Genomic DNA, 14,752 nt, shown 5'->3' with positions numbered 1-14,752 from the left:
CAAACCTACCCATTCACTCACTCACTCACTCAATCAATCAATCAATCACTCAATCACCTCACTCAATCACCTCACTGTAATTTTTGAACACAGTTGGTTATAAACAATATGGCTGGTCCGGCCTCAGGCTGCGACCGTAAAGCGTTCACCTCGATGGGGGTCTACTATGCAAATTTAAACACTCTTTATTGCAGCTGGAAAAGCAACAATCGGCAGCGACGTCACAACAAGCCCCCATATAGGTATTTATTGTGTATTTTGTGAAATAATTTTTGTGTTACCACTAAGAAAATACGTAATACATGTACACAGAACGTCATCATTGGTTGTAGTCTTTACCAATACTCTAGCAAATTTGCACATTTGATGAATACCAATTCACTTCGAGATTTGGCTTGGGTGTATGCAATATCTTTACTGACTGGAATTCTTTAGGTTTGTGGTCAAGAATAAAAACATATGTCCAGTGAGCTTAGACATATAGTGTTTAATCTGTTATCTAAAACAATATTGCATTTCATCCGAAAGACACTGATCTGTATCTTTAGTCAGTTTGCGCGTACATAAGTATACTATATGGTGCTATAAGTATACTAAATGTAGATGAAAGCAAAGTTTGCTGGAATCTTTAACACCCGACTTATCTTTTTGCAGAAGATAAAACAACTTCTGACAATGGCGCTACGACATCCCCAAATATAGGTATATATGTATTATCACTATACAATAATTTCTTGCGAGTAACCCACAACTATTCGTGGAGCAAGTTCTTAATTTACCTTAATATACCTTGATATTTTCACCACCATTCCTTCGTGCCAACCTCCTTTTGGTACATCGGATGGCACATCCGGGTATTTTTAGTATTAGTATGCCAAACTGCAGTACGCTGGATGTCATTAAATGAAACGTTGAAATAGTACTAGTCTTTATGTCCTGTAAAGAGTGACAAGTAAAATAATGGCTTAACCTTAATATATTTGCATTATGTTCATGTGAAAATCCAAGTCAAGTATACTTGAACCAGCTGTGTACAACAATATGATTTACGGGTTCGTAAATGATCCCCTAAAATAACTAGATGGGATGCCGGATGCCCACAGTTGGGTTGAAATGTCAATGAACCAACACAGCCGTTGAGGTTCGACAAAGAAATCATTCGTCACCACTCGCATTCATTCGGCATTTCCTGGAATGATACAAGTGGTTACGTGTACGAACGAAGGGTTGGTGTATTGACCGTTACACTCAAGGAAGTTATAACCCATTTCCGGCGTCAAACATTTTAACCCTTACTTTAGTACCGATAACTCATCGCAAAGAGGTAAAAAATGAGTAAAGCGGATGTAAAATCCACCAAATAGTCCCCGCTTCTCCGCCGCCGGTACTGTTCCGTCTCTAGCCAATACCACATCGGCAGGAATTAGACTTGTGGAAGTCAAAAATGCAATAATTATAGTTAATTAATTACATGTTAATTTCTTTTTAAAATGATAAATAACAACAACACATTGTCCTTCTAACAGATTGACGTCGCTTATTTCAACTTGAATCTTGTAAGGATAGAATTACTACACATCCATGAGTCCAGCATGACTTAAACGCGGTTTTAGCATGCCAATATTTCAGCAATGTCACGAAAGGGACACAAGGAATGGGCTTCACGCCTTGTACCCATGTGGAGAATCGAACCTGGGTATTCAGCGTGAAGAGCGAACGCTTTAACTTTTAGGTTACTCCAGCGCCCCTACAGCTTTGGAGCAAGACTTACTTACTAACATACAAGTATACTGGTACTTATATGTACCAAAAATCGAATAAACGTCTTTGAATTGTACTGATTTTGAGAACGGTTCGATTTGGGTTCGAAAATCCGTATGTTCACTGTAAAGTGTAGGTATAATTTTTCAGGCTAACTTATAAATTCCTATCGCGTCGGCAGTATTTTAGTTTGTGAGACGAACAAGAGAACCTGTCAATACATCTATGGTTATAACAAAGTTACCAAAACAACCGGATGTGAATGATTCGAAGCCGGAAGTGGATTATATTAGAAAAGAAACACTGCATTCACCATTCTTTGTTTGGTATAAATAAAGCTTCACTTTCCCGTTCATTGTGGCATCAAATACATTATATCGAAAATCGAATACCGATAACCCCACCATCAAAGAAATTCGTTTTCTGCTATTTCTTCAGCCGAGGAAACAACGCTAGGAAGTGAGATCACAACAACTCCAAGCACAGGTATATTCAAATTGATATTTTTCCAAAATGTGCATAATTATTTATTGTTAAATATTAAAACGAAAGACATTTTATCAAAGTAATAGATCTACCTCGTTCAAATCTACCTTGACAGTGGGTTTTACTGGCCTTGGTTCTTGTGCATAAACAGATGTTCTTAACCCCAAATAATTTTATTTTCAGCTGAGAAAACAACATTTGATAGTGATGGCACAACAACACCACATATAGGTATAAAATATAACCCTTTAGAGAAAACTAATTATACCATTTCAAGTACTATTATCCAGACCGCTGATTAGCAGGTTTGAGCAGAAAGAGGAGATAGATATCTCTTAGAGGAAATAGAACGATGAATTTGAAATATATTTTCGTAACCTCACAACTCAGAAAGTCATTTACGGACCTTTATTTCTTCAAGGTTTTTTACTATACTGAGACTCTTAACCCCCAAGTAACCTATTTCAGCTGAGAAAACAACACTTGATAGTGATGGCACATCCCCGCCACATAAAGGTATGAAATGTACACTTTTCGAGAAAACTAATTATACCATATCAAGTACTATTATCCAGACCGCTGATTAGCAGGTTTGAGCAGAAAGAGGAGATAGATATCTCTTAGAGGAAATAGAACGATGAATTTGAAATATATTTTCGTAACCTCACAACTCAGAAAGTCATTTACGGACCTTTATTTCTTCAAGGTTTTTTACTATACTGAGACTCTTAACCCCCAAGTAACCTATTTCAGCTGAGAAAACAACACTTGATAGTGATGGCACATCCCCGCCACATAAAGGTATGAAATGTACACTTTTCGAGAAAACTAATTATACCATATCAAGTACTATTATCCGGATCACTGATGAACGAGTTTAAGCAGAAAGTGGAGATCTATATCTCTTAGATGAAATAGAACGATGAATTTCAAATATATTTCAACTCACAACTCAGAAAGACATTTACGGGCCTTTAATGATCCAAGATTCTAAATATACTGAGGTTCGTAACCCCAAAATAACCTATTTCTTTCAGCTGAGAAAACAACACTTGATAGTGATGGCACATCCCCGCCACATAAAGGTATAAAATGTACACTTTTCGAGAAAACTAATTATACCATTTTAAGTACAATTATCCAGATCCCTGATTAACAGGTTTAAGCAGAAAAGGGATTTAAATGAAGGATTAGCATCAAGTATAACTCAGAACTCAAAAAGAGTTTCAACACTTGCGTTCTTTTTTGTTTATATAGTGCTATACGTAAATCGTGTAATCGGTGTAATCGCTTAAAGACACTCGTCAATGCGTTGTAACGAAGCCACCTGTGTAACGATCTCCTTGCAGAGACAACGGTGCCTACAAGTGACCTTGCTTCAACCAGTCCAGGGACAGGTAACGGTTCTTGAGGTCGCATCCTCGAGAGCCAAGTGTATTATTTCCCATTCTGTTGGGATAAATACCATGGATGTAATGGCTATCACAAATTCGTTTTTAGCATTACGCGAAAGACACGTACCTAGAAATTTCATCCCAGTCATATTACTCGTGAGCGAGAGTAATCGTGTGAAAAACTCGAGACAAGTCTAAGTAAACTTAAACTCATTATTATTGGTATGCCCGTAACAATCGCTAAAGTATCCCTCGATGATGCATTAAAATACCGCCAAGTACTGCTGATAATGAATTATGCTGTTTTACTGATAAAATGTGAACATCTCCTTCCAGCAGGAGCAACGAATGGCTCTGGAATAACGGATACAGGTATTGCACTCATTGACCATCGGGTGTTTGGACCATCGGGATTCATGCATGGTTTGGTCACAGCACACCACGCACGCCACTGCATAAACACGAGCACATAGTGTCATGTGCACAGCTCTATATGACGGTTATATAGTAAAATTTAATTTTCAAATAATTTTCCAATTTGTGTTTGCTGAAGGAATTATTTGATAATTATTTGATAATTATTTGATAATTATTTGATAATTCGATGCTCTCTTATAGTCTTATAGTACCTTAGTACGTGTGTGTGGGAGAGAGGGAGAGAGAGAGAGAGAGAGAGAGTGTGTGTGTGTGTGTGTGTGTGTGTGATAATGTAGGCGTCATGTTTTGCAGTAACGTGACTCAGAGAGTAATTTAAGTCAACATGACAACATTTAAGACCATCAAAATACAATCACTATGTAAAATGAATGTGAAAAGGGACATAACTCTCCAGGATCGTGTAATTAAACGGATTAAGCCGTGTGTACATTTTAAACTACATTTTGAAATAAAATAAATAATCAAATACGTCATATAGTTACAGAAGCCGAGGAAACAACGACGTTGCAAACGACCGCGTTACGTTATCTTTTCCGGTTTACAGTCACGCCTTCCTCAAATGATGACTCGGTCAGTACAGAAGTGTCGACAAGTAGAGGTCACCCTTCTACGGTGTCATTGACGACAACTGGTGACTACTCTACGACCGGCAGCACTGGCACAATGCCAGGTCATCCCGATGGCGTCCCCGGGACAGATGCCATAAGCACTGAAGGAACCAGTACTGCCAAGACAACTGAAGCTGCTTTCGTTCAGACTACGGGTTCCTATTCGCCATCCTCTTCCATAACTACAGCTGTAGATGCAGGTGGTCACGTGGAAAGATCTACCAATAAGGACACGACTTCAAGCATCAGCACCACATCAGCTACTTCTTCACCTACGACCATGACGTCAACATCTGCGTCATCGTCACCCACAACGTCAGAAACCTTGCCCCCAGTTCATTCGACAGAAGATTCTTCCTCAAGATCTCCCGGGTCAACCACCGTATCCATTGACGTCACCACCGAAGCCGGATCTACCAAATCAACCAGCTCATCCCCTCGTGGGTCAGTGGATGGGCGGATTGTACTAGCGTATCCAACTGATGTAAGTAACATCGTCTTATATTTGGTCTTCCCTCACTGGGACAAAGTACTTAGAAAAAGGACACGTGAAGAGCTATGGATTGTCATACAAGGCGACTGACGTATAAGTATCAGGTAGTCATCCTCGCTGACTGGGTTGATACATGTCATCATATACGAGTTGTGCATATTGGTGCTCATGCTTTTGATCACTGGATTGTGAGGTCCAAACTCGATCACGTAAGGACCGCGGCCATATTATTGGAACATAGTTAAGTGTGGCGTTAAACAACAAACAAGCTTAGAACACGTCCAAGACACAATGCCCCTGTGGTAAGAGAGCACCTTAGGCCAGGATGCGACCAGGGCCAGACGTTTGGGTATGATTTCAGATGTTTCAAGAAACATTTTCATAGCAAAATTTGCATTAACTCACACACCTTTTTTTAGAGAGATCTCACCGGAACAGATATATAGACATTGTAGTCAGATGGTGAAATTTCACGTCATTTTGTGTAACAACAATCAATATACGTTAACATATACACATTACAGAAAAATACGCAACAACCAGTTTCTACAATGCTAGACATAGCTACACATCATTTCCTCTCAACAGAGATTGTTTAGGGTCTAGATATATCATTAACATATAAATCATCGAGAAAAACGATGTTGATTACCCGATGATCAAGATCCTCGTTGGGCGTCTTGGTCAAAATAGTTATAAATAACTGTGTGCTGTTTAACGCCGCTCTCGGCAATATTTCAGCTATATGGCGGCGATCTGTAAATAATAGAGTCTGGCACAGACAAACCAGTGATCAACATCATAAGGATAGAAATACACGATTGGGATGCGATGAGGTGTGTCAACCAAGTCACGAGCCTAATCACCTGATCCCGTTAGTCACAAGCATGGGTTACTGAAGGCCAGTTCTAACACGGATCTTCACGTGTGACATAAGAGCAATTTTGTTTAGAAATATCAGCTTGAATATTAAATATATCAAATAGGAAATTAAGGTTACTGCAATAGACATGTGAAGTCATAAAAATGGCAGACGTTGAATATATCTGAATGTATATTTACTCAACTTTGTTCCAGACATTCATTAATTATACCGCAAGTGTCAAGACATGCATGTCAAATCTCCTGAACATCTATGACGAGAAGGGACGTTCTTTCACACACACCTTCACCACCGACGATGTCAACGTCATGACTGTGGACACATCCTCGACAACAACGACCATAGTAATGAAAGTTGTGTACGATAAATCAGCGGGGAGAGGTGAGCATAGATTCTGAGATTTAAATATTCAATTGGCAAGGTAAAATTATGAGGATTCACTATCTTAAATTCTTCGGCACGTTTTCAATGCAAATATACTATAATTCCAATCATTTGACCTTCGGTCAGCATAAAAATATATATTACGACCAAAATATTGTCAGGGTGTATTGTTTCATGAACAACATTGATGCATTTTAAGACATAGCTGTCTACCAGAATCCTGTTTTTTTCTTTTGCCTCACTTTCTGGATCCGGAGCTGCATGTGCCATTTCTTACATTTTGGGAGAGGTTGGGAGGACGTTATTAGGGATTATTGCTTAGATTTGGTCCCAAGCAGTCATTTTGGTGCTTTACGGTGTTGCAGTTGTAATGGACGCTGAGCACCTGATCCACATGATGAAATATCTTCAGGAAAAGAATAAACTGAACAGTCAAGACTGCAGACGTAATGTAAGTTTACAGAATACGCCATTTCGCCTGTCTTTTATCTGTCTATCTATTGCGTACAATAGCCCACGGTTAAAACTCAGTGGACTACTAATTCTATTTCGATATAGCCATAGTTCGGTGTATACATTTCGACTAATACAGGCAAGTGACCGTTCGTTATGTCCGCCAGTTCCTTATTAGCTTGTTCGGAATACGCGGTGGGTAGCCTGGTGGTTAAAGCGTTCGCTCGTCACGCCGAAGTCCCAGGTTCGATTCCACTTATGGGAACAATGTGTGGCCCCCATTTCTGGTGTTCCCAGGCGTGACGTTGATAGAATATTTCTAAAGTGGCGTAAACTTACTCTCACTCACTTACTCTTTATACACATAATGCATTGTTATTTCATTTGCTGAGTATTACCTGATGACCGTTTTTGCAGTTGGGGGCGATACAGGACTTCTACAGATACGGAGAACAGCCCACAGAGCCACCTATGAAGTCTGGGAGCGGCTACTCCCTATTCTATGATAAGCTACCACTATTCATCGCCATCATTGTCATGGTAACGGTGTGCTTCCTCATCCTGATCTTCGGCATCGTTTACCTCCGCTGTTTCCACCACCAGAGGACATGGGACAGGACAAAGGACGTGGTGAGCTGTCTGTCTGTCTGTCTGTCCGTCCGTACACCTGACCCCCACCTCCTTGTCTCTCTAGGAAACCCGTGAGGTCCGGGTTAGAATATTCGCCTTCAGTAATCATGCATGTCGTAAGAGGCGACTAACGGGATCGGGTGGTCAGGCTCAATGACTTGGTTGACACATGTCATCGTATACCAACTGTGTAGATCGATGCTCATGATGTTGGTCGCTTGATTGTCTGGTCCAGACTCGGTTAATTACAGACTATCGACATACAGCTAATATGTTGCCGAGTGCAGCGTTAAACAACAAATAAAACAAAACACATATTGATTGAAGTATTTTAAACCATGTCTAACTGTAGAGTTATCTCCCCTAGGAGCGGGCCAAGTTGAAGGAGGCCAAAGAGCACAAGGGCCTGGAGAACCCAGTACCTGACTCCGAGATGATGAAAGACGAAGCGGTCGTTAGAGAGACTTCACTCACCGTCAACGGCTCCCATCCCCAGCATCCCACCCCCCTCGACGATGACAAGGGTTGGGTGATACCCATAGATCAAGCTCCAGAATCTCAGGGCCAGGTGGCACTAAAGTCAGAAGATACACAGTTATAGGAAATCGTTCCCGGGCCATAATGCCAATTTTCAGGACGAGAAAAAAGTTTATTTTCAATAGTCGTATCAAAATAACATGTTCTGCTCATATAAGATACTTTTGCGGAGACCTGAGTCAGACAGTCAGGGTCGACATTTCTAAAATTCTCCGAACGAATGAGAAGAACATTCAGCATCTCATCAGCTGAGATCATAATTTCCGAATCGAAATAGAAACGAAACGAAACCGGATCGTTTTAGAAAGACATCTGATTGGCTAACATCTGACCCATATATCCTTCTTTAGATTGGTCGATCAAAGTTCGTGTAAAGATGTCAGGCCATATGCTACAGAAGGATCGGAGTAAATGAAAATATTTTAATGAGATTATTGTCAATACTTGTTCACACATGTAGGTCAACACATTCCTCGTAGGATCAAAGAAAACAATATGTACATGTGTGTATCATGGAAGATTAAACCTTTCAGCTTCGAACTTGCTTAATAATAGTTGCCTCATTTATTCTACCTTCGACAGATAGACTGAAAGGTGTCATTTTTGGTTCCTAAATTTGGGACAATGAGAAATGACGTCGTTAGTCGCTTTGTATAAATTGTCGTGTCAGACTGAATCCTTTGAAGTGCACATTGTTTAAGCCAAACGTGTGAATTTTATAGGGTATTTTTTTCAGGTTATACCACTATCAATACTGTTTAAGTATCAAACAGAGGATAGTATTCTTGATTGTTTATGCTACCCTCCGATAATGTATTGAAATTTGTTCAAGTTCATTTTTCATGAAATCATTCGCAGACATGATGAATGAATATCTCTCCCAGATGACATTACCAAATAAACAACAACAAGGGTATTTGGAAATAGATAGTATTGATAATTTCCCGTTTTGTTAAAATATCATGTCGGTTGTTGAAGATGTATATTTTATAAATCATACATTCAGCGTTATTTCGTTATGTGGTGTGTGCCATTTTCCATATAAAAAGAATTATTTTTTTTAAATTATTAAACACGGGATAGTGTCGTCGGGATACGATAAACGTGATAAATATGCAAATGAGATCACTTTCAGGAACTTCCTCTAAGCTTCATACATCGATGCAATGCCTTCCGCTGAATGATAAGAAAGATATGACACCTAATGGAAGACCGCTTCTTCATTATATAATGATGTGACGTTACGGTATAGGGTCTTATACGGTTTTCAAGCAAGAGTGAAGTATTACAGCACAGAACAGATTTATATGCATCTAATTAAGATTAATTGAGAGAGCATGAGGGTATATATCAAAGGGGTTAACAACAACAGTGGACATTGTTAATAACTCCGAAACAACAGGAGAGACTCAGATGTACATGATGTTATTATTAAATATTATTAAAAATGTAATATGTACAAAGACGCGTGATATGTTTTGTTTTACTTTAAATGATTCTCACCAAACGGGAGTACACTCTTCTAATAAACACAACGGTGTAATATCATTAGGGATTCAAAATCTGACTTCAACATAATATTTATATTTTACAGATATCATGGGCAATAAATGCCGATCATCGCAGCATCATGTATATATTCACAATTCGTTTCATTTTAAATTATCATATATTAAATGCCTAGCGATGTTTGAAAGAATATGGACTGTTTTATAAATATATATATACATATATATAAACTTGATGGTATGCATGCTACAAATATAGATATCTTTGGTCATGGTGACTTTCAACATCATGTCATTTTAGTAAGCACTATATCATTAGTTAAAAATATAGCTATTTGTAACAGATTAGAGTTTATTTGGTTTGAAAATGTCACTCACTTGCTATCACATCTTCTGTAAATAAAGTAGTTTATTCCCTGGACCTCTTTTCTTAATGTATTTAGTTGTTTTGACGCCTCTCTAAGAAATATATCTGCAAGATGGCGACTGTTAGTGATCGATTCCAGTCGACGACAGTCCAGTGACTGACATCATGAGCATTGATGTACACAACGGGGACACGATGACATACGGTGTCCTCATTTGCATTGTACAGCATAGATGACTGAACAGTAGCAGTATTCCAGCAACATCAAGGCTGGGGGACACCGGAAATGGGCTTCACACATTGTACCCTAAGGGGAATCGAACCCGGGTCTTCCGCGTGACGAGCGAACGTTTTAACTATTTGGCTACCTCACCGCCCAATGACCATTCTGATAGTGGCAATGTTGCATGAATTGTTAAGGTGGGAAAATGGTTTCATACCCTATTTGTTGGTCTGTTGTTTAACACCGCAATCAGCTATATTCCAGTTATATGGCGGCGGTTTTCAAATATTCGAATCTGGACCAGTCAGTACAGTGACTGAGGGCGTCACACACCTCCTCTGACGTTTACCACGATAGACATGGGGCGTGTGCATCGGTTTGGGTTGTCTTAGTGCATTCCACCCAGATGTGATGTAACTGATTTAGTGCCGAAAACTGCGTTTACCTATTTCACACCTCAAAGATATCACTATCAATTACCCATGTTATTTGAATTATCAACTTAAAAAATAAATTTAATTAGATGTGCATACCTTATGTTTCGCTTGTTGTTTCTGAACTACGTCCCTTTTCGTGACAGGATACTCTAATCGTGGGTGTTTATCTTGTACTCATCACAAACATTTACTTGGTTACTACGCATAACCGACACCTAGCATCAGTTGTGTGTTATTTGGTCCTACTATTGATCTTTGTCGTCGAACTACTTCAACTGTATGTCCACCTATTGGAACACTTTAATGTACTGGAGCGGCGTTAATGTAAGCTTCTTGGTGTGTTCGCCTATCCAGATTTCAGAACATTTTGAAACAAAAATATGTTTAAACCAAAAGTTGTAAGCGTCAGCATTTCCCCTTTTGAAAACTCACTCACTCACTCACTCACTCACTCACTCACTCACTCACTCACTCACTCACTCACTCACTCACTCACTCACTCACTCACTCACTCACTCACTCACTCACTCAGTGGTGGGGCAGATCTGCTGAGTCCTTCCTGGGCTGTTGGCTTGTCAGTCAGGTTCAAAGTCCAATATGGTTAGTCTAGACATTTTCCATTACGTGATGGCTTCTATTCAGCGCTACTTAACCTAACATACAACCAAGAAATCAAAAATAATTAAACACAATTGTCACTTATTCATGACATATAATATACATTGCCGCTTGTAAAAAAATAAATAAACACATTTTTAGCGTACAATCGAGATTCAAAAGTGCAATATTTTGTACTTGGGCGTACTTCCCTCGAAACGAAGTCCTTGGGAGACCGAACCCAGTCATAGCGGGTGGTGAACTACTGCATGGCTGGAACCTGTCATCCGTCCAAGTACAAAGCAGGACCCGAAACTGACAAGAGTTTGCACCAGTTTCCGTCAGATCCAGTCATCCGAGGAAATTGGATGTAGTTTGTTTGCAACCCACAGACATAAAAGCATGCCCTGTGTACAAGTATCACACCTGCCTAATTACATAATGTGGCAGAGACAGGACACGAGTGCACAAGTCATAAATCAATTTATTTTGTTTATGGCGTATAGCCTGATAGGTGTAAGTTCAAACAGCATGTGGTCAATGTTTGAAGCTGTGTATTGCATACTGTTCTTAGCAGAGAGGCAGGCAGACATAGAGGTGTCAATAAACCAGACATTGAGCTTTCTCAGTGACAGTGGTTGCTTACCACAATCAACAACTATTTATGTAGATTATTTACTTGTTTGTGTACACAACCAAGATTAGACTACTGCTCACGACCTCATACTCTCGGCATGTATACTGTTTCAAGCTCTATTCCTATTCACCTATTCACTGCGCGTGCGTTATGGGCGCAGCGCAGCTGCTGTTGAAACCACGTTTTCCCACAACGCTGTGAGAATTTTAGTGAATCGTTTGAACTCCGATTTCGCGGGTCTTTTTTTAATCGCGTTTTTTTTTCAACTCTATAGGTTGAATTGGCATTTTTGATGATTTGTTTCGGTAAGTGCATAGCGAAAGGTACCAGAATCTGCAAAGTTGTGTTATACGTTGCATGTGATCTTTAAGTGTTCGGTTGTCAAGTGCTGGCTTCCATTTATTCAATGTTCTGTTTAGGGATTCAGACAAATCAAATGTTCGCTGCCTCATGCCATGATCCATCTGATGACGGATTAAAATTACACTCTGAATCATCATGTTCCGCATAATTAAGACCTTGACATCCATACAACCAGGGAGCCTATATGGTTGTAGAGTATCCCTGATACAACTCGCTCCACGGTAACACACTGGGGGCAGTATTTACCTGGAAGCACCAACCAATCCCGGTTATATTACCTGTATTCCCTCCCTTTCTATCGCAGTCATTTAAAGCAAGAATTTATAGATGTCAAGTTCTACTACAAGAGGCCATGGACATCCGGAGATCCCATCCAGCTATCTACCATGGCCACGGAAGCTCCTGAGATTTATTAATTTGATTACCTGTGCTGGCTTCCATGTCACCAATGCTTATCACCTTCAGGATGATTCATGACTGGATTAATTACTGGCTTCAATTTATCATTGCCATTATCAATCAGCTATATTAGCCACCGGCTTCCCTTGTTAAGAACCCTTTGTTGTTATCTCGTTGATGCCTGGATTAATCCGTGGCGTTTATCTGTCTATTGTCATCACCAATCAGTGCTCATTACCTTCTGATTTCCCTTGTCAAGTACTTACCATTGTCAAATCCCCACTATTATATTCCTTAAATATCCACCACTGTTACTTCCTTTTTAAATCATCACCATTGTTACTTCCCTTTAAAATCATCACCATTGTTACTTCGCTTTAAAATCATCACCATTCTTACTTCCCTTAAATCCCCACATTGTTACTTCCCTTGCTAAATCCCCACCATTGTTACTTCCCTTTAAAATCATCACCATTGTTACTTCCCTTTAAAATCATCACCATCGTTACTTCCCTTGCTAAATCCCCACCATTGTTACTTACCTTTCATATTCCCACCACTGTTACTTCCTTTTTAAATCATCAACATCGTTACTTACCTTTAAAATCATCACCATTGTTACTTCCCTTTAAAATCATCACCATCGTTACTCCCCTTTAAAATCATCACCATTGTTACTTCCCTTTAAAATCATCACCATCGTTACTTCACTTGCTAAATCCCCACCAATGTTACTTACCTTTAAAATCATCACCATCGTTACTTCCCTTTCAAATCATCACCATTGTTACTTCCCTTTAAAATCATCACCATCGTTACTTCACTTGCTAAATCCCCACCAATGTTACTTACCTTTAAAATCATCACCATCGTTACTTCCCTTTAAAATCATCACCATTGTTACTTCCCTTAAATACCCACCATCGTTACTTCCCTCTTTAATCCCCACCATTGTTACTTACCTTTCATATTCCCACCACTGTTACTTCCTTTTTAAATCATCACCATCGTTACTTCCCTTTAAAATCATCACCATCGTTACTTCCCTTGCTAAATCCCCACCATTGTTACTTCCCTCTTTAATCCCCACCATTGTTACTTACCTTTCATATTCCCACCACTGTTACTTCCTTTTTAAATCATCAACATCGTTACTTACCTTTAAAATCATCACCATTGTTACTTCCCTTTAAAATCATCACCATCGTTACTCCCCTTTAAAATCATCACCATTGTTACTTCCCTTTAAAATCATCACCATCGTTACTTCACTTGCTAAATCCCCACCAATGTTACTTACCTTTAAAATCATCACCATCGTTACTTCCCTTTAAAATCATCACCATTGTTACTTCCCTTAAATCCCCACCATCGTTACTTCCCTTCGAAATCATCACCATTGTTACTTCCCTTTAAAATCATCACCATCATTACTTCCCTTACTAAATCCAAACCATCGTTACTTCCCTTTAAAATCATCACCATCGTGACTTCCCTTGCTAAATCCCCACCATTGTTACTTCCCTCTTTAATCCCCACCATTGTTACTTACCTTTCATATTCCCACCACTGTTACTTCCTTTTTAAATCATCACCATCGTTACTTCCCTTTAAAATCATCACCATCGTTACTTCCCTTCGAAATCATCACCATTGTTACTTCCCTTTAAAATCATCACCATCATTACTTCCCTTACTAAATCCAAACCATCGTTACTTCCCTTTAAAATCATCACCATCGTGACTTCCCTTGCTAAATCCCCACCATTGTTACTTCCCTCTTTAATCCCCACCATTGTTACTTACCTTTCATATTCCCACCACTGTTACTTCCTTTTTAAATCATCACCATCGTTACTTCCCTTTAAAATCATCACCATCGTTACTTCCCTTTCAAATCATCACCATTGTTACTTCCCTTTAAAATCATCACCATCGTTACTTCACTTGCTAAATCCCCACCACTGTTACTTCCCTTTAAAATCATCACCATCGTTACTTCCCTTTAAAATCATCACCAATGTTACTTCCCTTAAATCCCCACATTGTTACTCCCCTTGCTAAATCCCCACCATTGTTACTTCCCTTTAAAATCATCACCATCGTTACTTCCCTTTAAAATCATCACCATTGTTACTTCCCTTAAATCCCCAC

At 39.3% G+C, this 14,752-nt stretch overlaps 1 protein-coding gene across 6 annotated transcripts in view; it reads left to right on the top strand.

The window, feature by feature from the left end:
* Positions 1–9,996, top strand: part of LOC137295672 (uncharacterized) — a 28,436-nt gene extending 18,440 nt beyond the window's left edge. For 2 of the 6 annotated variants that reach the window (XM_067827144.1, XM_067827142.1), the window contains 14 exons: positions 195–242; positions 655–702; positions 2,200–2,247; positions 2,431–2,478; positions 2,716–2,763; positions 3,001–3,048; positions 3,285–3,332; positions 3,597–3,644; positions 3,978–4,013; positions 4,624–5,171; positions 6,258–6,444; positions 6,813–6,898; positions 7,318–7,530; positions 7,898–9,996. In XM_067827144.1, coding sequence (XP_067683245.1) covers positions 195–242; positions 655–702; positions 2,200–2,247; positions 2,431–2,478; positions 2,716–2,763; positions 3,001–3,048; positions 3,285–3,332; positions 3,597–3,644; positions 3,978–4,013; positions 4,624–5,171; positions 6,258–6,444; positions 6,813–6,898; positions 7,318–7,530; positions 7,898–8,131 — 1,688 coding nt within the window. In that variant the 3' untranslated portion in view covers positions 8,132–9,996. Of the gene's footprint in view, positions 1–194; positions 243–654; positions 703–2,199; positions 2,248–2,430; positions 2,479–2,715; positions 2,764–3,000; positions 3,049–3,284; positions 3,333–3,596; positions 3,645–3,977; positions 4,014–4,557; positions 5,172–6,257; positions 6,445–6,812; positions 6,899–7,317; positions 7,531–7,897 lie in introns of all 6 variants that reach the window. The other 4 variants (XM_067827147.1, XM_067827146.1, XM_067827143.1 and 1 more) reach the window with 3 other exon arrangements.
* Positions 9,997–14,752: the final 4,756 nt, after the last annotated feature.

The sequence above is a fragment of the Haliotis asinina genome, chromosome 9, assembly GCF_037392515.1.
Source record: "Haliotis asinina isolate JCU_RB_2024 chromosome 9, JCU_Hal_asi_v2, whole genome shotgun sequence".
Lineage (NCBI taxonomy): Eukaryota > Metazoa > Mollusca > Gastropoda > Lepetellida > Haliotidae > Haliotis > Haliotis asinina.
This window is presented reverse-complemented; position numbering and strand designations above follow the sequence as displayed.